Source organism: Anas platyrhynchos, chromosome 26 (assembly GCF_047663525.1).
Source record: "Anas platyrhynchos isolate ZD024472 breed Pekin duck chromosome 26, IASCAAS_PekinDuck_T2T, whole genome shotgun sequence".
Lineage (NCBI taxonomy): Eukaryota > Metazoa > Chordata > Aves > Anseriformes > Anatidae > Anas > Anas platyrhynchos.
The window spans coordinates 157,501-178,651 of record NC_092612.1 but is presented as its reverse complement, the minus strand read 5'-3'; the positions used below and the strand labels follow the sequence as shown (position 1 = coordinate 178,651).

Below are 21,151 nucleotides of genomic sequence, written 5' to 3'. Positions count from 1 at the left end.
AAATGCACAGTGGCACTTCAGTTGTCACCGCACCCGCATGACACAATCTGTGCTCAAACACAGCATTCATTTCCAACACAGACGACAAACAAAAAAGTGTTCTGAAGGAAAAAGTTTGTCCTGTTAGAAGTTTTAATCGAGACTGAAACTTCACTCAACCCTTTTCTTTAGATTTATATATTCAGTAGAGGCCTACGTGTTGTCTTTATGGAAAAGGTTGTTAGGCAGTGGAATGGGCTGTCTAGGGAAGTGACTGAGTCACCATCCTGGAGGTATTTAAAAGCCATTTAGATCTAGAGCTTAGTGATATAGTTTAGTGGAGGACATGTTAGCGTTAGGTCAGAGGTTGGACTAGGTTATCTTGGAGGTCTCCTCCAACCTAAATGATTCTGTGAAAGGAAACAACTCTCAGCACCCCCAGGTCACCTGGGGCAAGTCATCATTGTGCCATCTCCTCCAGAGGAAAAGCACAGTTCCATGCCCAACACAAAGACAGAGTGAAATTTGTTTTGTATGTGAAGAGAAATATTACTCCTGAGCTTCAGGCTGCCAGGAAAGCTGGTGCAAATTACCAGCCCTGCAGGGACAGAGGAATGAACCTGGCAAAGTGACTTCTGCCTCCCACACGTTTCCACTGCTTTTACTCTTTATTTTACAGAGGGAATAGTGTACTGATTTATTCTCCCATCTGCCCACCCGTTGGATGCATCTTAAGGCAGCCAAGCACCTCTAGAACTTCCCAGTAAAAGAAAAGCAGGCCTCTTCCATTATGTTTGATTTATTATAAAAACCTCGCTACCTCAACCCTCACCAGAGCAACAAGAGCAAGAAGGAAAAAAACAAAACAAAACAAAAACCAGAAACACATCAACTCCTCACTGAAATACCAGTGGGCTTCCCATGCCCCACCCCAAGAAGCAGCTCTAACAAGCCTCTGTCAAAAGGTCTCTTATTATCACTAGATAGAGCTCCTTTCCACAGCTGTTCTGGCAAGTTGAGCAGCACCTGGAAGAGATGGACACTAAGATTTACAAGGTTTAAGAGGGCTGCAGCAGGCAAAAATCCACATGGTTGAAGGGAGTCAGGAAGGCAGCACAGAGGTCAGAAATGCTGCAGAGCTGCACACCCAGAAACAAGTTTCTCTAGGTGTTAACGCTGATATCACAGCCACACCAGCACTAAATCTGCAACAAAGCAAGGTGTCTCTACCCCAAATACACAGAAAAGGGGGTTTGGCTGGGGAGTTTTGGGATTTGGTGGTGGGGTTTGTGCCTTTTTTTTTTATTAGAGGTAGAAAACAACACATCATTGCCACTGAAGTGATTGGTGACTCCCTCTTGCAGACAAGGCTGAAGCCCAGGCAGTGCTCTGCAGGAGTGACTGTTGCTGATCCAAGCACACCCACTGTTCTGTGTGGGTTAATGTTTGCTCTCTCCTAAGCTCTGGGGTGACGGTTAGATTTAGCTTTGCTCAGTTCTTTTTGGTCTTGGGGGTGTCATACTTTCTCTTGCTCGAGTACCACAGCAGCAGCGGGATCCCAATGGAGGGCAGAGTCATCACACCAAAAGCTGCCCAGTCCAGCTGAAGGGAGAAACAGTTATAAGTCAAAACAAGCCACACATAGCTGAGTCTTATAACCATGAGATCCTCTCAGATCTTCCACCCTCAAGGCTCCAAGGCCAAATCCTATAGAGCCAGCTCCTTTAGGTAGCTGGGATGAAGCCTGTTCTCCAGATCTGTGATAGTCTTCTGGACAACTAATACAGATTAATTGCAATCCATGCTGGAGTTTTCCAGGTGACTGTAGTGCAAACCAAACACACCACAAACTGGCACTGCAGTGGGCTGCATGGTAACTGCAATTCAATTACCAATTGAAAAATACTTACAAAGTGAGGGGAGAACCTCCTGTCGAACTCACGCTGAGCCAAGATTCCTCCTTGCCCAGGAGCGCTTGTGAAACCAACCTGAAAAAGGCAGAGGGGGAACAGTATTTGCCACCTTTCCATCTTGCAGCAGAGCACGTGCAGTGTAAGAGAACAGGCAAATGAGTCATCCCTAACAACCACCTCAAAGAACACAATCAGGCATATCTGTTGTTCAGTTTGTGTGAGGATACTATGAAGGGTCAAGCCACTCACCACAACCTGTCCACCCTCCTGTGCCAGATACGTGATGGTAGCAGAGGTGAAATTGAAATATCCAGCTTTGAGAGGCCGCAGAACCACAGTGTGGGACACATTGCTTGCTCTGAGAGATGGAAGTTACGGAAAACAGTTTCATTTCAAAGGAAAGAAGGTAAGGAAATAGGTAAAAGAAGAGTCCTCTGTAGTTACAGACAGCAGACTCATCTGACACTGATCCATCCAACTCCTTTTCCCCAGCCAGATGAATTGCATGGTGATTTTACTGTTTGCAAGTAACTTCTTTTAAAAGGTAACAAAACCACAAAACCCATTACCCTCAAGAACAGAGGTTTGCGTTCAGCACCTCGCCCAGGGTCTGGTATGGTGTCATTTCAGTTACACTGAAGACAGACAAGTGAACTACAGGATTCTTAGGGGTAAAACTGAGTGTTGGAGAAAAGATTTCAAAACATGAAAAGATACGGAGCAATCCTGTCCCACTTGACATTGAGCATCCCAGAGACAATGCCAAAATCCTCCGGAGGGAAAGAATCATCTGACAGCTCCACATCTAAAGCAGCACTAAAATTCAACAACAGAAAACAAAAAGGGGGATGAGAAGCAAGTCAGACTTGGTATTCTATTCACTGGAGACTGCACCAAAGAGGAATGACAGTCCAATATTGACGATTCTACTGTTGGCAGAACTGATTTTTTGAAACAAAAAGGCAAAAATAGAAGATGGGGAGCATGGTCAAGGTGTATTACAGAGAGACTACAGAAAGAGGAAGGCAAAACTGAGAAGCTGCAAAAAGACAGGGATGCAGAAATGAAAAAGCTCACGAAGACAAGGAAAGGATTCTGTATTTATGGGTAACAGAGTATCACAAGCTGACATGAGAGTAACTGTGCCATGCTGGACAGAGAGCTGAAGCAGCCATAAGGTGAGAGCAGGGACAAGAGAACAGGAAGGAAAAAGCAAATTCCAGGGTCCAACCTTCAAGAAGTGTGATGAATGCTCGCAGTTGGGGGAGCAAAGATAACAGCACATTATGGAGCCTAGAAACAGTCATGAATCCTGAAGGCAAGATTTGTTCCTGATCAGTATTAGAAACCCAGAAAAGGCCTACCTAGAACCAACATTGTAGATGTTGTACTGCAGAGTCAAGTCTCTCCCCTCCACTGCATATCTGTTTAATAGAGATTTGGAGGCCAGGAGCCTGGCACCTTCTTCACAGTGGGCCACGTAGAACAGGGCAAACACAGCAAGAATTGCAAGCTTCATCTAGAAATAAAAGAAAATGGAACGTCATTGATAATTTCACTGCAAAAAGAACACAAATGGCACAACCTAGCAAGGCAACACAATTCACAAGTAGTAAGACATGAGCAGCTGTATACTTCACAGCAATATCGTGAAAGGACGTCACAGAGCAGGGAGAAATGACCCTAGCTCCACAGAGCTTTGCAATTGCCTCTGAAATATCTGTACACTTTCCTCCAAGAATGTGAGTAACGACACAGCAGTGGCCTAGACGGGCATGCACGGCAGCAAAGGTGGCAGTTTTCTCCCTTCTCAAAGCCCCAGCAGGTATTGTTCCTGCTCATTAACTGGGAAAGATCTCAGATCATCAAATCTCTTTCAGTAACTTTCAGAGCAGAACTTCAGTCAATTAATGGTTTCACCAATTTTGTCAATTAACAGTTAATTGCCATTTTGAAGCACTGCCTTACAAAAAACAGAGGTGGTTCTTCGTCCCCACCCCATCAATTTCTCTGTTGTTCTCACAATGTACTAGCTTCTCATTTCCAGACTCAGATTTTCTTCTTCTACTTGCAGTGACCGAAACAGCACCAACACCCTCCAGCAGCCTTTCAGTCCCCACAACTCCCCGCTCCAAGCTGCACGCCCTTATTTCCCGCAGCCCAGTATCTCCCAGCTCGGATGAGAAGACCGCAGCCGCTCCGCACCCACCCAGTAACGGAACTCGGGAGCTTTAGTCTCCGTACCGAGACTGCTGCGGCGCCAGACCCCTCACTCTGCTAGGCGGTGTCCCCTCCACACAACCCAACCGCATTTCCACCCACGCCAGCATCTCCCTACAAGCCCGACACGGCCCAGAGACCCGACGGGAGCTCCCAGCCGCTGCTCCCCCTAGGCCAGAGCGCCGCTGACCGCTACCTGCGGGACACCCAGACCCCCCCTCCTTTTTTCTCCCCCAAATACCCCAGCAACAGCACCAGAGGGGGGCCCAAAGCTCCCCAAAGCCCTCCCAGTCCCCGCTCCCCTCCTCCGCTCCGCTCCCCTCCCTCCGACACCGCCGAGTCCCCGCCGCCCCTCACCCTCTCCGCCTTGCCACAGCCCGCGGAAGGCCGACTCAGCAGCAGGAAAAGAGCGGAAGCGCCCGCGGGCCGTGACGTGTCGCCTCGCAGCGCCCCCGAGGCATGTTGGGAAATGTAGTCCTGCCCCCTCCCCCCTCCCGCCCTCCATCTCGCTCCCCCCCCCCAGACTTGCCCTTTGGAGAAAGAGGGTTTACTTGCACTCCCAAAAGCGTTTAAAAACCAGCAGCTTTTAGTTAAAAAAATAGCACTTATAAAGACTGCTGGGATATTCGGGAATAGTATAGCCAGCAGGACTGGGGATGTGATCGTCTCCCTGTGCTCTGCTCTGGTGAGGCCACGCCTTGAGTACCATGTTTTGTGCCCCTCACTCCCAGAAGGACATCGAGGCCCTGGAGCATGTCCAGAGCAGGGCTACGGAGCTGGTGAAGGGCCTGGAGCACAAGTCCTGTGAGGAGCGGCTGAGGGAACTGGGGGTGTTTGGGCTAGAGAAGCGGAGGCTCGGGGCAGAGCTCATTGCTCTCTGCAACTGCCTGAAGGGAAGGTGTGGGGAGCTGGGGGTCAGCCTCTTCTTGCACATGACTATCAACAGGACAAGAGGGAATGGCCTCAAGTTGTGCCAGGGGAGGTTCAGGTTGGAAATGAGGAGACATTTCTCCTCAGATAGAGTGGTCGGTGTAATAAATATTGTATAATAAGTTTGTTAATCAAACCGGCGGGAAAGCTTGTGGGGGCTGTGACAACCCTGTATAGCTGGAGAGTTTCCAGCTGCCCATCCTGATCAGAACATGGAGAGTGCTTGCTCAGCAAGATCGCAACCTGCAACGCAGAGGAAGACTACGGCCTTCATCCTCACGACCACCAGGAGGTCTGAGACGACCCCCTAGCAACAGTACACGCAACCGCAGGACATACCAGGATACGCCACGTACACCCTGAACAACCAGGCTATAAAAGGGGGATGCTGGCGGGGGTGAGGTGCGTGCCGTTGGTGGAGCAGAGACTCCGCAGCCGCCCAGCGCTGTTTTTCCTGCTTGAATCCTTGCTTAATAAACTTGGCTCTGATAAAGATTATTCTGAGAGTGGTTTGGTTCCTACCACTTATTACAGTCAGGCGTTGGGACGGGTTGCCCAAGGAGGTGGTAGAGTCACCGTCCCTGGGGGTGTTCGAGGAAAGGTTGGACGTGGTGCTTGGGGACATGGTTCAGTGGGTGACATCGGTGGTAGGGGGATGGTTGGACCAGACGAGGTTGGATTGCTTTTCCAATTCAATGATTTTCTGATTCTGACACCAGCCCCTCAAAGACTATCACTCCCAGCATGCCCCTTGGCAGCGCGCCCATCCCATAGACCCCTTCGCCTGGCGCATGCGCCCTGACCGTCGGACCCATTTTCCAGCCATGCTCTCGGGCCCGGCAGCCTGCGCATGCGCACTGCCGCCCAGCCCCTCCCAACGCGCTGCCAGCCCGGTTGCTCCTCAACCGAACTTTCTGAGAACCCCGCGGGGTGGGGACGGGAGGCGCAAGCCCCGCCTCCTGCTCGCTCCCGCCTTCTGATTGGACGTCGGGCCCGCCGCGCAGGCAGCGATTGGGCGCGGCGGGGCGGCCCTCGGGGTAGGCTGTGGTGGCGGGGCGAGCGAGCTCCGCTCTAGAAGCTTCCCCTCGGCTCCGCGCTCCGGGTCCCGCCGCCGCCGCCGCCGCCATGATGGGCCCGCGCCCCGTCCTCGTTCTCAGTGAGTCCCCCCTCAGTCCCCCCTCGCCGCCATTTTGTGTCCCCTCAGGGCCCGGCGCCCCCCTTGTGGCCCCCGCCGCGGGGCTGAGGCGCCGCAGCACCCCGCAGTCCCCGGGGTTATCCGGGGCCCCGTAGCTCCAGGCTCCCTTCCCGTCCTCTCGTTGCTGCTTTTAGGCTTTTCTCCTTTCTTATAAATCTGGGGGGGGGGGGGGGGGGGTTTCTTATGTGTAGTTCTGACGTAAACCTCTCCTCGGCCAGGCTAAATACGTAACACAAATCCCCCAATGTGCTTGCGAGCCTCTGTTACAGCCTGCTCAAACATACCAAAGGCTGAGATTTACTGACGTACAAAACTGAATTATAAACCCTGGTTCTTCTTGTCATACAGACTTTGCAGACCACAAGGTACCGTGCAGCAGCCTCTAGGATTTAGGGGGTCTTCCAGGTTTTTGTGAACCTCTGCTGCTTGGTTTTGTGGGGGAAGAGTTTATATCTCAGGGGTACAAGTTTTTCAGAAGAATCTGTTGCTAATCAGGTATTCTGTTATAATCAGGAATACTATTTTTCATTGGTACTCTTTTATGAGCATGCTTTCTTAGACCAGCTGTAATATTTATTGTAAATTCTTAATTTAGAACTGTGTGCGTGACTGAGAGGGTGTTTTAGTCCATTGTCACCATCACCATTTCAGTCTTGGGTTTTCTGGTAAGACTACACGATGGTTATATTTGTGCTATTTTTTTTTTCCCTGTGTGCTTTAGGTCAAAATATGAAACGTGAGTCTGGAAGAAAAGTCCAGACTGGGAACATCACTGCTGCTAAGGTACCATATTCTGACGTCAATCAACTTTTTTATTATTTTTTAACACGTGTGTGTGTGTATAAAAAAGCAGAGTAGAAGGACCATATAAAATGAATTTTCAGTGTTAAAACCAGTATGTTTGATGTAACTGCATGTGGAGGGGTTTAACCCATCAAAACCTCTTTCTCTGCCAAGTCTGAGAGTGTTTAAATTTTGGCATCTGTTTTTAGTACTTACTCAGTGTGATGCCGCTGCTCTAATAATCCCTGGGTTCTCATTTCCACATGAGCCCTGTCTTCTGCTACATCTAAGCAATTGCGGAATCATCAGGTTCTTTAGATTCATTGTAGTGGCTGCTTGTTTCATGTAGATTATGCGTTTATTTGAGGCTGTTTTAGATGTTTTGATGCCTTCATGTTTTGCCTAATTCCGTTTGTTCCTCCTAGACTATTGCTGACATAATACGAACATGTTTGGGACCAAGAGCTATGATGAAGGTAAGAATGTTTGCTGAGATCCCTGTGCTGCTGCTGGCTAGAAACACTGCACTTATTAAAGGTCAGTACAAATACTGCTTCTGTTTTGGTTGCAGATGCTTTTGGACCCCATGGGTGGGATTGTGATGACCAATGATGGCAATGCTATCCTTAGAGAGGTGAGTTTCTCCTAAAGGATTGTCTTGCTTAACTTGTGAGTCGGTATGTTCTGGGATATGGTTAAATAGCTTGGTTAAATAGCTGCCAATGGCATTATGTTATTTCGCCTTCTATCTTGAGAACCAAAAAATATTAAACATTACCAAGAAAAAGGTGCTTATTGGAGAGGAATTAAATGCTTCTAGGTAGTGCTCTTCCTCAGAAAAGTGCATTTGATCCCAGGATAGTAATTTTTCATGGAGGTTTTATAAGACTGATAAGAATTTGCTTGTAATTTTAGTTATAATCGCTTGCATCAAAGCCTATTGAGTAGATGCTTAATTTTACTACGCCAAATGATTAGACCAAGAAATTGTCGTTGCTTTTCTAGTGTGAGTGTTGTGGAAATAGCATCACAAAAAACGTAATGCCTGAAAAACTGTGGGGATGCAATACAACGAAATACAAATGCTTATTTTCCCCCTCAAAAAGGAAGAAATACCGGTGTTATAGTCAGGCAGAATACCTTTGATTATTTAAAAAGTGAGGTATTTGTTCCATTGAAAGAAGCTTCAGGTTTAGTATTCCAGAACCAAAACCGTACCGTTTGCATCCATACAGATTCAAGTCCAGCATCCAGCTGCAAAATCAATGATAGAGATTAGCCGTACTCAAGATGAAGAAGTTGGAGATGGGACCACATCTGTAATTATCCTTGGTAAGGAGCACAAATAAGACATGTACCTTTTATAGAAAGTTAATGCTAAAGCTTGTCTTGTTTGCTCATCAGATCCCAGTAAGTATGCATTACTGAGACAGATCCGTGTTATTTCCCAACCCTAAAATTGGGTGGGTTGGTTGGTTGGTTCTTGTTGGGTTGTTTTTAGACCATGAAGAGTACTAGGTTCATTAGACCCTTAAGTGATTAGCTTCATGGTTCAAAAAATTGTGTTCTTTCCCCCAGTTTAGTACAATCAAGTATAACAGAAGGTATGGATGATATTAGAGCTCTCTGCATGGAGAGTAGATACTTTTGGCTGGTATATTTTCCTTAAGTTTTGGCTGCCAATTGTTCTGCTAACTTATCTGGGGAATTTGTATGTGTTTATTTTTCCCCTTAGCTGGAGAGATGCTTTCTGTTGCTGAACACTTCCTGGAACAGCAGATGCACCCAACTGTGATCATTGGGGCTTATCGGAAGGCTTTGGATGACATGATCAGTATTCTAAAGAAAATTGGGTAAGTGTGGGCTGGTGGGAGTCAGAGAGAAGGGATGTGGGGCTTCTGCTTAAAGATGATTCTTGAGGGAATCATGTTGGTAAAACGACAATTAGAGAGAGGTGAACTGTAGTTTGTAGTTGTAGTTTGGAATAATACTTAGTTTACTATTGACTTTTTACTTTCTCTCAGCACTCCAGTGGATGTGAACAACAGAGAGATGATGCTTAAAATAATAAAGAGTGCTATAAACACCAAAGCAATAAACCGCTGGTCTGACTTGGCCTGTACCATTGCTCTTGATGCTGTTAAGACTGTGGAGTTTGAGGAAAATGGCAGAAAAGAAATTGATATAAAAAAATATGCAAAAGTAGAGAAGGTATGTCCTGAATGTTTTTTTTTTAATTATTTATATATATTTTTTACATCTGTGTGCTTCTTTCTCATTTTGAATTAAATGTTTCTAGAATGCAGCAGGAAGAATTTTGTGCTATTGATCTGAAGTCTGCAAACATAACCCTTGGAGATATTTTACTTTGTGCTATTGGCCTTGCTGGAGTACAGTGAAAACAGGGGCAGTTATTTCAACAGTTCCAGAATACTGCTTAAAAAGATCACTTCAACTATTTCAATTTCCATCTTCCATCCACATGTTGCCATGTGATAGGTTGTAAGCAGTTTCTCAAGTTCTTCAATGGCTTTTCACTTGACCTAAGTCAGTGTGCTCTTACCATTAACTCAGGTTATCACCAGAGTTAAATCATACTTGCTCAAGAGAACTTTCTTTTTTCAGTAGATGGGATGGATAGTTTCAGGAGCATGGATATACAGATTTTTGTAGACTAGACTAACTCATCTTGTTCCCCCTTTCTTATGTCTGTCAGATTCCTGGTGGCTTTAGTGAAGACTCTTGTGTTCTGCGTGGAATCATGGTTAATAAAGATGTAACTCATCCCAGGATGCGTCGCCTTATTAAGAATCCACGCATTGTCCTTCTGGATTGTTCACTAGAGTACAAGAAGGGAGAGAGCCAGGTAAAGCACGTTCTGTTAGGGATGTCTGCAACTTCTGATTTAAGACTAGTGAGGTGAACAAACCCAGATAGCTCATTACCTGCATGAGGGGCAGAAGGCTCCATGTTTCTTGCCTTTCAGAGACCTTTTGCATGTATGGCCTAATTCTGCTGATTCTGGGATCAGTCAGTACCCTGGAGAAAAAGAGAAAATAACCAAGGCTACAATGTTTAACTCACTGTGAAGTAGCTGCAGTAATTTGTGTAATGTGAATGTCAAGAGTCAAATATCTCTGTCTTAATTAATGCTAGTGTTAAACTGACATGGTGTCAGAACATCTGATTCATGTTTTTAATTGTGCAGTTCCCTCTAACTCTTTCCTGTGGGAGCTGAGGTAGCTTAAGTCAGAGGGTCTGTGGTTAACTCACTGATGAGTTGGGATGAATACAGTAAGATATTCACACTTCTTTCTATACAGACTGATATTGAAATAACACGGGAGGAAGACTTTGCCCGCATCCTGCAGATGGAGGAAGAGTACATTCAGCAGATTTGCGAGGATCTTATGAGAGTGAAGCCAGATCTGGTCATCACAGAAAAAGGAATTTCTGGTAATAATGCTCATGATCCTTCCTTTTGTTGAGTTCATCTTAATGTTCATACTGCGTTAAACACACTGTTCAATAATAAGAAAAAAATAATTTTGAATATGGCCTTATAGTAGTTTTTTTGTCATTGCTCTAGAAAATAGGTCTGAAGTGCAGGTATTAGATTTCATTCTTTTGAACGTGGATGCTTAGAATAATGTTTTGCTTTTCCAGCATTTGGAAACTATATCAAAACATAAGTGAGGATGAGATTAACAGACCAGGGAGAGCTGCACTGTAATTTTTTTCTTGCAGCTTGGTTTAGGATGCAACATTTAGGTTACTTCCTTTCCCTTCTTGCTACTTTAAAGATACACAGTTTGTAAACAAAAATAAAATAAAAATAAACAAGCAACCAAACAAAAAAAACCCTGCTGATTGATCAATGAAGTTGCACAAACCTGATTTCAGACTTGGCCCAACACTACCTGATGAGAGCCAACATCACAGCAATCCGCAGAGTGAGGAAGACTGACAACAACAGGATTGCCAGGTAAATGTTCTCTTCCTTGCCACAGTTCATTCTTGCTGTTGCACTGAGTTTTCATTCTTACCTCACTCTTTCTCCTGTTCTTATTTGTGAGCATCTGACTTAACTGTTGGTTGTGTGATAGGGCCTGCGGAGCTCGCATTGTGAGTCGCACTGATGAGCTGCGAGAGGAAGATGTGGGAACCGGAGCCAGGCTCTTTGAAGTCAAAAAAATAGGGGATGAGTATTTTGCCTTCATCACGGATTGCAAAGACCCCAAGGCTTGCACTATCATTCTGCGTGGAGCCAGCAAGGAAATCCTTGCAGTAAGTTACTACGTGTTTTTCCCTGCTGTTCTGCCACCTTCCTAGTGTCAGTAAGTTGTTACTTCCTTGTGAGTTCCTTTGGGAATTCTTTCTCACTCCAGAACCCAATCTTGTGTGCTCTACAAGGCAAAACGGTGGAGGGACAAGCCCAGCAGATCTGTGCTCATTTTCTACAACCAAAAAATCTTTTTATGTGCCTACTACAGGAGGTAGAGCGTAACCTTCAAGATGCCATGCAGGTGTGTCGCAACGTCCTCATTGACCCACAGCTGGTGCCAGGAGGGGGAGCGACTGAAATGGCGGTTTCCCATGCATTGACAGAGAAGTCCAAAGGCATGACAGGTGTGGAGCAGTGGCCCTACCGGGCAGTAGCCCAAGCTCTGGAAGTCATTCCCCGAACACTCATCCAGAACTGCGGCGCTAGTACCATCCGTGTGCTGACCTCGCTTAGGGTAAGGCATGCACTAGGGAGTTATCCCCAGAGGTTCATTGTCCTGCCCCTCAGATCCTTTATTTTCAGTATCTCCTGAGGTGGCAAGAGAGAGCTCAGACTGTTGAGGTTGTAGCCCTTCAGTAGTTGCAGTAGGCTCTTACAGTGAAGGAATCCTTGGTTGGAGTAACCCATCCCCTCAAGGTGATTGGAATACTAGTTTTTTCTTGCATTAGCTGGGCTGCAAACATTTTTACTGAAGCCTTGTACCAGAACGTGAAGTCACAAAAATTGAATTAAATGGTTGGTTTGAAGTACCAGAGTGTAAAATCAAAATAACAAAACCCTGAGGTTGAACAAAATCAAAATCTTCCTTTGTGGTCAGATTGAGTGGCATGAGAGAGAAGGAATCACCAAGTATAATTTCTGATACAATTGTTTTAAGCAGTGCTTGGTAATATGCTTTTGTGTAAATTCCAAAATTGGAAAAAAACCAAAAAAAACCAAAAAAACTACTTATTGTTTTCTTGAGGCTATGAATTTGAGTTTCTTGCAGGTGAATTGCTACTTGATTAGCAGTGACCTGTTGTTCTGCTTACAGGCAAAACACACCCAAGAGGGCAGCCAGACATGGGGAGTAAATGGTGAGACCGGAACTTTAGTTGATATGAAGGACCTGGGGATCTGGGAGCCTTTAGCGGTCAAATTGCAGACCTACAAAACAGCAGTAGAGGTAAGGAGAGAAGTTAAAACTTTTTTTTTAAAAAAAAAAAAAAAAAAAGAAAAAAAAGTGAGCATCTGTAGCTTGTCCTTTTGGAGTAGGGTATGTTGCTGTGTAGGCATTCAGATGCTTGGAGAAGCACTGCAACCTGAGCATGGCATTTGCCAGCTCACTAATGCAAGAGGTGTATGATGGGGATGCAGAAGGGGTGCAACACGTGGGGGAGCTTGTATTAGTTTTGGAGGGGTTGCCTGAGCCTGGGATGTGCCCTTTTCCATCCTACCTGTTTCTCTAACTTAACTGTCTCACAAGAACGAGTGGTTCTGTGTGAGCCAGGGCTGAGAAATTTGGTGGCAGCGGTGTGCTGGAATCCAGTCAGCAGCCCTGGGAGCTTTTGTGCTTTGGTATCTGACCTTGAAAGGCTCCTCTTCTTCAAACCAACTGCGAGCGCTCGGAAGGAAGGCAGGTGCTTTGGTGTTGTGAAAGCTACATGGATTGTGTTTTATTCTTTGTGACGGGCTCTTGGTTAGACGTGGATGTGGTGTTTTTCCGCAGACTGCAGTTCTTCTGCTCCGCATTGATGACATTGTTTCGGGGCACAAAAAGAAAGGCGATGAGCAAAGCAAGCAGCCCGCAGCGACGGAGGCTTCCCAGGAGTAGAGGCTGCATTGCCACGATGAAGCAGCAGGCAGTGCGGTCCCGACACCAGAAGCAGCTCCCTGCAGCGCTGCGGTTTCTCCCCAGTCCTGAGCTGGAGCTGGGGCAAAGTCCAAGAATTTGTCTGAAGTTTGGGGGGGGGGGGGGGGGGAGGGGAGAAAACCTGGAGTATGGTGAAAAGGGCCAACACGTCCCGTGAAGGGTGGAGACACCACTGCTTTAATTTAAGTCTCCCCTGTACTTCCTCATTGCTGTTTGCCTCGACAATAAAGGACTTTAAAGGAATTTCGCTGCGGGGCGCTCCGTGCGTGGGGGGCAGGAACTGGGGGGGGAGGGCGGGGGCCGCACCCCGCTCCCTGCAGGCGGCGCCTTTAAGAGGGGGAGCGCGCTCCGAGCTGTCACGTGACGGGGCGGGGCCCTCCCCTCCGGGCCGGGTCCTAGCGCCGGGTTCCGACCCCCCGGAGGGAGCCATGCGGCGGCTGCTGCTGCTGGCCGGGCTGCTGGCGGCGGCCGGCGGCCGGGAGGTGACGGCGGCACCGGGACCGGGGAAGGGGGGGTGGGGAGCGGCTCACTGGGCTGAGCCGGGGCCGTGCCCGTGCCCCGGGCTCGGCTCGGGGCCGGGGAGAGGCTGCCTCGGCGGTCCCGAGCTTCCCCCCCGGGCCTCGGCTGCGGACGGGGAAGCGGCTCCGAAATGGGGAAGCTGCCCCGCAGCGGGAGGGTGCGCGGCGCTGACCGTGCTCGTTGGGCAACGCCAGGGCCCCGTCACCCGCGGGGCTGGTGGGGAAGCCGGGAGCGGCCCCGCGGTGCCTTCCTCCGGCCGAGCAGAGGCTGCCAGGTCGGCCTCCGCTGGAGAACCGAGCCTCCCGCTGAGGCCTCTTCTTCCTCCGCAGGTGTGGATGCAGTACAACCCCGGCTGGAACGGCTCCTCCGTCAACCTGCTGCACATCCGGGCAGTGGGGCCCAATGACACCCTGCACTACATCTGGAGCAGCATCGGGGCCCCCGCCGTGCTGCTCGTGGTCACCGAGGGCACGAGCAGTGCCCTGCACGTCAACTGGACCCAGCTGCTCTCGCCCACTCCTGACGGAGCCATTCGGATTGAGCCCGCTGGCAGTGTTGTGTACTCCACAGCTGTCGTCTTCACCAAGGTACTGCCCGGGGATGTAGCACTGCTCTGGGAGAGCAGCCCTGCAGTGCAAGAGGTGTAGGGTTGTGCCTAGGGCAGAGCAGGTCAGTCTGCAGTTTTCCCAGCCGCAGCTAAATGTTGCCTCGTGTGTCCTCCCCTGATTGTCTCAGGTTTGCAATGCCACCTCGAGATGCTTTGCCAAGGCGCTTCCTTTGTGGGTTCCCTCCTCTCTTTGCTGGCAGTGGCAGCTCCGTGGACCACAGCACAAAGTGGCAGTGTCCATGGCACCTGCTGGCAGCTTCCAGCCCCTCTCCCCTTCCTCCTCCCCAGGTGTTTGAGTACAGCAAGGCCAACGTGCTGGAGGAGGTCTTCTACCCCACCTATGACTTGTCAAACTTCTCCTGGGACAGCGTCAATCGGACCCTGAACCACACTGCCTTGACAGCCGAGTTTGTGGGTGGCCCAGCCACTGACCCCAGTGGCAGCTTCTCCAACGGCAGCCTGGCATTTCGGGTAAGCACACAGGGGGATGTAGTGGGATGAACCCAGTGAATACCCTGTCCAAAAAATCTTCTAGAGAAAGAATGCTGCTCCTTTGTGTCCCAGCCCAGGATCATGCTGTCCCTCCAACCTATTTCTCCCGCAGGTGACAGCTTACGAGACCAGTGGCCGTGACGAGACCTTGCCCAGCCTTTTGCACACAGCAAACAGCTCTAAAGTGGAGTTTGTCCTTGCTGGGGCAGCCCCACGGGGCAACAGCTCATGGTTTGCCCTAGAGGTGGTCACGGTGGAAGAGGCAGGAGTGGTGCAGAGGCTGCGCTTGGCACGTTCCATCGACGATGAGTACACTCCCACCATCTTTGAGGTGAGTGCAGGGAGAGCATTGGGGTTGGGTAGATCCCCTGCTGCCGTGCTCGTCGCTATAGTTTGCCCTGGCATAAATACGCTCTTCTGTTCTCTCCTCGCCAGACGTTCTCCCTGGTAGCAGAGTCCCGAAATGACAGCTCCACGCTCAGTTTCCTGCAGTGGAAGGCGACAGCCTACGGCTCGCAGGCCCCCAAGCGCGAGGACAGCATCCAGTGCCACTCCGGTAGCCTGAAAGCAGCCAACTGGACGCTGCCCAGGTCCAGCATTGTCCTTGCCTACTTTGGGGAGGGCGTAGGCAGCACCTACACAATCAGTGCTGTCAACATCTCCTTTGGGGGTGAGGACGGAAATATTTACGAGGAAAAGCGCTACCTGAGCTGGTGAGTACAGTCTCCAGGGCACCAAAGTGATGCTCTCCCTCCTACTAGTAGCTTGGGTTTGGGCAATTTTCTAGGCTAGAGGGTAGCAACTATGTCCCTTTGACAGCCTGTTTTCCTATTATCCTGTGGCAAGGAGTGAATTTTGACACATTTTGATCTCACCATCCACCAGCATGGGAAACCTCCTTCTATTGTTTGTGCGGGATCCTGACAAGAAATCCTTTCGGGAAAGAAAGCCCCAGATAACTCCCCTCCATGGTACAGAGTTGATCCCCATCTCTGTGGCTGATGTGCCTCATTTCTTCCTGCAGGTCTGCACTGCTGGGCTTTGGGCAGCCCCCCAAGGACACCTTCTCTCCCCTGGTCATCTCCATCATGGCCGTGGCGCTGGGCACCCCCATGGTGCTGCTAGTGGTGGGCAGCTGTGTGGTTCTCTTTGCCCAGGGGAAACGCTACACTGAGTATGAGCCCATCAACTGAGTGGGGTGGGCTCTGGAGAGTCTTCCAGGCTCCTTCTTGTCCCTGGGGAAGCAACCACTACGGCTACGGGGCCTCCAATGCCTGCAATCTTCTCTGTTTTCCACTCTCACCCTGCAGTTCAGGCTCAGAGGGGACACGGACAACATTTGCAGTAGTTGCCCATGTCACATGTCCCTCTGGCGGGCTGTCTCCTACTGCCCAGATCCTGCATCTGATGACACTTCTTCCTCTGTCTTTTCCTGACCCACCCAGCCAAGGACAGTGAGTGGGGGGAGTTGGTCAGGGTTTTTCTGAGCCAGGGAAAGATCATCCCAAGGGATGAGACCACTGCTGTCCTCTTTGCACCCAAGCAGCAGCAGGGATGGGCTGTGCCCTGTCCTGTGCCGATTCCAGAGCTCTCAAGGCTCTGCTTAAGCAGCTCCAGTCTAGGAGCAGGGCTGGAGGACAGGGCTGGGGACTGGTGCTGCTCCTGACAGCACGCAAGGTGCCTTTCTGTTTCCCACTGTGCTGGGGGCATCTCGGCGTAGCCCCCCCCAGCAGCCCCGCTGGGGATCACACACCGCTCGATCCCCACTTCAAATGGGAGCCTCGTGCTGTGCTGGCCTCGGTGAGGGCTGCTGGCACAAGAAGAAAGCTCGCTGCTGCTTTGTAGCAGATGCTTGAGCTCAGGTCCAAGGCTGATCTGGCCTAGCCATCACTTAAACCCCATCTGGGCTCTGCAGGATCAGCTTGGATCAGCTCTCCATGTGCTTGAAGCTGTGGGACCTGCATGATCCAGGGCTGCTCAGTGGTTGTGGAGGCACCACATCACTTAGAAGTGTGCTGGGCTTTTGTGTTCACAGTCACTGACTTGTCTTTGACCAAATAAAAGGGATTTCTAAGAGTAGTTTCCTGGGGAAACCCTGCATTATGGGAAAGTGGGATGAGTTCTGGGGCCCTGTGGGGATTAAAGGAAGGGTGCTGCAGCTCACAGCAGGAGCCAAGGTATGAAAGCCCCTCTGAGAAGAGGTAGGCTCCTAATCTCTGGCAGTTCATGGTTGTTCCAGGGGTGGTTTTGGCTATGAGCCATGGGGTCAGCATGAGCCCAGGCCCTAAGCCATATTCCTGTTCCAAAGCACATTTGAAACAGTCAGGCTATTCCCATTTTCCAGCTTGGTAGAGCTGCACTGGGTGAATTGCTCCCATGATATAGCAGCTGGGGATGAGAGGCTGAAGTCAAATGCTTGGCAAGATCTAGAGCTGAAGGGGCTTTCCCCTTATTTGGGGGATTTTTATAGCTGTTTTTTTGGGTTGTCTGAGACTCAGAGAGCCACGACAACCAGGCTTATACAGGGCTGGATGTGCAGGGGTCCCCTTATGCCTGCCAAGGACTACAGGGTGGGTCTCACCACTCAAACCCCAGTGGGGTGCAGGCTGTAATCCCATCAGGGGGGTGGATTTGGCTGTCCCAGCCCAGGCAGCAGCACATCTGCAGCTGTCTAACCTGTCCCAGCCTCTCCCTGCGTCTGTCCCAGGGGCAGAGCTGTCTCCGACCCGGCAGACTGGTTTGTGAGCTGGGTGCTGAACCCCTGCCAGGAGGAAGAGGTGGAGGAGGAAGGAGCTGGGTGGGACTGGCCATGTCACCGTGCAGGGATGGGGCAGTCACAGTGCTGGGAAATAGACAGCAGGGAGAGACCCCTTCCTCCTCCCCCCCCCCCGGTGGAATTTAACTCTCCTTCCCCAAAACAGCCACACACAGCCGCTCAGTTGAAGGGCTTTATTGGGCAAAGCCAGTTCCAGGAGGAAGTCCAGCAAAGCCTGTCCTAACCATCCTCAAGGAGCAGGTCGTTCTGCTCCCTGGCTCTTGCCCGGGGTGTCATTTCTCCACCTGCAGGAAACTCCCCATGAAGAAGGCTTTACAACTCAACCATCTCAACCCCAGGAGCCTTACTAGGTCCAGGCAGGGAGCAGGGGCCCTGTCTGTCCCCCCACCTCCACCTTCAGGGCAGAGCAGCAAGGAGGGCTCAGCCCCTCCGCACCTCAGACCCGGCACCTGGTCCCCTTGGGGCTCCCTCACCCCCAGTACCGGAGTTTGGCCCCGCTCTCCTTGGAGCGCTCCTCGGGCTTCGGTGCTGCCACAGCAAGGAGGTTTTCAGGCTCCAGGACAAACATGCTGTACAGGTTCCAGAGCAGCATGGCCAGGAGGGGCAGGAAGGTCATGCTGAAGCCAAAGGCACGGAAGGAGCGCCCGATGGCGTATGACAGCCAGTAGATCAGCCTGGAGAGGGCAGGTAGGTGGGGGAACAGTGAGGGAGATGTCCTGGGGCTGGCACCTGGCTTAGGGTACCGGGCTCAGCTAGAGTTTGCCAGGTATGGCTGCTGTGGGAAGCAGGATGAAGGAGGGAGCAGGGATGAAGCAACCCTTGCCCTGCACAAGCTTTCCTTGCTGTCATCAGCCAGCTGAGGCATTGCTGAAGCGGGGGTTTGCACAAGCCAAGCACCTCGTTTCCACGCTGGGAAGTTCCGCAGCCCAGGGAGGGGAAAAGGGACACTTACCGGGAGATGGCAAAGAGCCCTGTGAGCAGGGGGATGAGCTTGAGGACCTCCTGCTGGAGGTAAGTGGCCAGCACAGCCATGTTGAAGAAGTAGAGGATGAAGAGGTGGACGGACTGGGAGACGTAAGTGCGGTGGATCTCCACCTCCTGCTGCAGCTCTCCGAAGGGCTCCAGTGCAGGGGAGCAGAGGCGGGAGATGCCGCTGACAATCATCCCTGGGGGGCAGAGAGAGGGGCTGAGCAGACACCTGGTGAAGCCGTGTTGGGCCCAAGGGCTGCAGGGAGGACCAGGGAGATGCAGCGGGGTGGGAAAGAGGGTAAGAGAAGTGGTTGGCTCTCCATTGCTCTTGCCAGGAGCAGCCAAAGAGACCAGCCCCGACTCTACCCACCACCTCCTGTAGCCCTGCCCCCCCGGGGCTAACACAGCCCAGGGCTGGGCACTTTGGCCCTGTGGCTCACCCAGGACAATGGGGAAGGTGGCAAAGGCAGCACAGCGGAGCGTGTAGACCAGGCGGGCGCTGATGGTGGGCAGGAGCGGAGCATCAAAGGGCAGGAAGACATAGGCCCCGTAGATGAGGCAGGGGCACAGGAACAGGGCCCCCACCACCGAGGCCACAGCCTTGAGGCCATCGGCACTGCAGTCCTTGATGCATGGGCACGATGACCTCTCAGCTGATGGCTTAGCCACTAGCCCCTCGAAGCCCGCTGGGTCCCTGCAGCGCAAGGGGCTGACGGGAAGGAAGACCTGCTTCTGGCGGAGGCCATCGGGTCTGTCCCCATGGGGAACACAGCCTCCCTTGTCTTCCTTCTGGGGCCATGGGGTAGGTTTCTGCTTCCGCTCAATGCACTGTGGGTTGATGGGCACAAAGACATGGGCTGGCATCACAGGCAGCCCATGGGCTTCGTCTTCTTCAGATTCGGCTGAGGGGCACACAGGAGCAGCCTCCTCGGGATCCTCATGGCCCCCCTCAGGACTTGAGCGCCTCTTAGTCTCCATAGGCTCCTTCTGGCCCCGGGCACCATGCTGGCACTGGTCCCACAGCAGGGTGGCGTCGGGATCCCCTGGGTGTTCATTTGGGGCTGGAGGCACCTTGTCAAGGTGGGTGGCCGGGGCCACCTTCCCCAGCTCCAGCAAAGCTACCTCCTCTGGGGGCAGTATGGGCTCGGCAGCAGCCATGAGGGGGGCTGGCTTGGTGCTACTGGAGATGCAGCTGGGTGCTGGTGAGAAGCTCTCCTTTTTTTTGGGGTGTCAGGAAGAGACTAGGCTCCCATCCCTTCTGGTTTTACCCTGCACAAGAACAGAGACAGACAAAAAGACAACAGAACTGAGAGGTTTGGGGTCATTCACACAGTCCCAGTAACAACATGAGGCACAAATCCCATCTGCAAAGCAGGGACAGCCTGGGAACTGCCATCCACCCACCAAAACACTCTAGGTTTCCTGGCTGGGGATGAGCCATGGGGCCTGGGGAAATGGGATCCTGCCTGGCCAATACAACCACCTCCACCCACAGCTCCATCCCATGCCAACATCAGCCAAGTACAGATATTTGGGGAGAGCCAATGGGGCCACATCTGGGAGCCACAGCTAATGCCAGGATGGGCCAGATTTGCTGCCTCCCATGGCTGAGACTGGCCTGGATTTTGGGGGGAAAGTGCAGGAGGCAGATAGTTGTCACTTGCTGTGGGGTACCAGGAAATTCAGGCAGAAATCCCCCATTGTTCCCTCTGGGCAGGGGATCCTGGTCTCTTACCTGCTCCAGGCACTGCTGGCTGTGGGCACAGGAGCCTCCTGCCACGAAAACCCCCTCTCCCTCTTTGACACATTCTCCTATGCATGCCTGGAAAGAGTCCAGTCCTGGCCACAAGCATGGCGAAACGGAGGCATAGAGCAGTGAGGGGCTCAATCTGAGGATGGCTAAAGCAGCTCCCGGCCCACCTCCATCTCCCCTCTCTCAACCCCACTCACCCTTCAGCCCTGTGGGACACCAGGCTACCCTCACTTACTTGGAGAAGGGCAGGGGGCCATGGAGTGTGGAGCTGTGCAGCAGCAGCTGCAGGGCAGCGAGCTTGCGAAATGCTTCTGATTTTTTTTTCCATCTGGACTTCAAACCTGTTTAACCAGCCAGGGTGGGGCTAGGCAGAAAGGAGGAGGCGCAGAAACGTCACCCAACATAGTGCCGAGTGCAAGCACACGGGTGGGTGCATCCTCCCCATAGCACGGCAGCCCCCACTCAGGGCTGCGTGTAACAACTTTATGCAACAACTTTGCATATAACAACAACAGCAAACACCCAGAAACTTCCATGCCTTAACGGCTGGAGAACAAACAACCCGAGACTGCATGGAGTCTCCTGAATCACCCTTATTTGTTCCCTCTAAACTCTTTTACATTCCTGATGGCCTCATCGTTAAGAGTCTGATGGTATCATTAACCAATGGGCTTTCCGACCCCCCTGGCCACACTCCCACATCTCCCCCTTCTCAAAGTGCCTGTTCTGGGAACAGGCACTTTGATCACCTCATGAAGATGGGTTCAGCCAAACTCAGCAAACTGCTCAGAGACTCATAGGTCCTTAGAAACAAAGACTGTCCTGGTAACCTTACAGCTTATTCTCCTTATTAACAGACAGTTTATGATCCTGAAATA

General features: G+C 51.0%; 4 protein-coding genes across 5 annotated transcripts; 2 read left to right on the top strand and 2 right to left on the bottom strand.

Moving 5' to 3' along the window:
* Positions 1-762: 762 nt before the first annotated feature.
* SSR2 (signal sequence receptor subunit 2) lies at positions 763-4,610 on the bottom strand. The gene is made up of 6 exons (XM_027444497.3): positions 4,470-4,610; positions 3,257-3,411; positions 2,610-2,708; positions 2,142-2,250; positions 1,890-1,967; positions 763-1,581 (listed from the first exon to the last, which is right to left on the bottom strand). Exons 2-6 carry the CDS (start codon positions 3,409-3,411, stop codon positions 1,471-1,473), a joined length of 552 nt encoding a protein of 183 aa, XP_027300298.1. The 5' UTR covers positions 4,470-4,610; the 3' UTR covers positions 763-1,470.
* A 1,431-nt stretch (positions 4,611-6,041) lies between these two features.
* Positions 6,042-13,400, top strand: CCT3 (chaperonin containing TCP1 subunit 3). Its single transcript, XM_027444495.3, has 14 exons — positions 6,042-6,198; positions 6,959-7,020; positions 7,446-7,496; positions 7,592-7,654; positions 8,256-8,352; positions 8,756-8,873; positions 9,045-9,231; positions 9,737-9,886; positions 10,344-10,476; positions 10,924-11,005; positions 11,127-11,307; positions 11,514-11,759; positions 12,339-12,470; positions 13,014-13,400. Exons 1-14 carry the CDS (start codon positions 6,168-6,170, stop codon positions 13,116-13,118), a joined length of 1,638 nt encoding a protein of 545 aa, XP_027300296.1. The 5' UTR covers positions 6,042-6,167; the 3' UTR covers positions 13,119-13,400.
* An 84-nt stretch (positions 13,401-13,484) lies between these two features.
* On the top strand, positions 13,485-16,854 carry GLMP (glycosylated lysosomal membrane protein). The gene is made up of 6 exons (XM_027444494.3): positions 13,485-13,639; positions 14,006-14,263; positions 14,572-14,754; positions 14,888-15,106; positions 15,211-15,488; positions 15,800-16,854. The coding sequence occupies exons 1-6, from the start codon at positions 13,586-13,588 to the stop codon at positions 15,966-15,968; spliced, it is 1,161 nt and encodes a 386-aa protein (XP_027300295.1). The 5' UTR covers positions 13,485-13,585; the 3' UTR covers positions 15,969-16,854.
* An 856-nt stretch (positions 16,855-17,710) lies between these two features.
* Positions 17,711-20,637, bottom strand: TMEM79 (transmembrane protein 79). Of its 2 annotated transcripts, none has more exons than XM_038167892.2 (4): positions 20,509-20,637; positions 18,961-19,789; positions 18,504-18,717; positions 17,711-18,225 (listed from the first exon to the last, which is right to left on the bottom strand). In XM_038167892.2, the coding sequence occupies exons 2-4, from the start codon at positions 19,676-19,678 to the stop codon at positions 18,021-18,023; spliced, it is 1,137 nt and encodes a 378-aa protein (XP_038023820.1). In that variant the 5' UTR covers positions 19,679-19,789; positions 20,509-20,637; the 3' UTR covers positions 17,711-18,020. The 2 variants fall into 2 exon arrangements, with proteins under 2 accessions (XP_038023820.1, XP_038023821.1); XM_038167893.2 differs by lacking the exon at positions 20,509-20,637 and adding an exon at positions 20,256-20,459.
* Between the last annotated feature and the right edge of the window lie 514 nt (positions 20,638-21,151).

Coding starts and splice junctions, on each gene's coding strand:
- TMEM79 (XM_038167892.2), bottom strand. CDS start 19,678: ATGGCTGCTGCCGAGCCCATACTGCCCCCAGAGGAGGTAGCTTTGCTG. Junction 18,718..18,960: donor CACCTTCCCCATTGTCCTGG/GTGAGCCACAGG, acceptor TCTGCCCCCCAG/GGATGATTGTCAGCGGCATC. Junction 18,226..18,503: donor GGGCTCTTTGCCATCTCCCG/GTAAGTGTCCCT, acceptor TGCCCTCTCCAG/GCTGATCTACTGGCTGTCAT.
- CCT3 (XM_027444495.3), top strand. CDS start 6,168: ATGATGGGCCCGCGCCCCGTCCTCGTTCTCA. Junction 7,655..8,255: donor GCAATGCTATCCTTAGAGAG/GTGAGTTTCTCC, acceptor GCATCCATACAG/ATTCAAGTCCAGCATCCAGC. Junction 9,232..9,736: donor AATATGCAAAAGTAGAGAAG/GTATGTCCTGAA, acceptor TATGTCTGTCAG/ATTCCTGGTGGCTTTAGTGA.
- SSR2 (XM_027444497.3), bottom strand. CDS start 3,411: ATGAAGCTTGCAATTCTTGCTGTGTTTGCCCTGTTCTACGTGGCCCAC. Junction 2,709..3,256: donor ATCTACAATGTTGGTTCTAG/GTAGGCCTTTTC, acceptor GTTGAATTTTAG/TGCTGCTTTAGATGTGGAGC. Junction 1,582..1,889: donor GGAGGTTCTCCCCTCACTTT/GTAAGTATTTTT, acceptor TTCTCCCTTCAG/CTGGACTGGGCAGCTTTTGG.
- GLMP (XM_027444494.3), top strand. CDS start 13,586: ATGCGGCGGCTGCTGCTGCTGGCCGGGCTGCTGGCGGCGGCCGGCGGC. Junction 14,264..14,571: donor CAGCTGTCGTCTTCACCAAG/GTACTGCCCGGG, acceptor CCTCCTCCCCAG/GTGTTTGAGTACAGCAAGGC. Junction 14,755..14,887: donor ACGGCAGCCTGGCATTTCGG/GTAAGCACACAG, acceptor TTTCTCCCGCAG/GTGACAGCTTACGAGACCAG.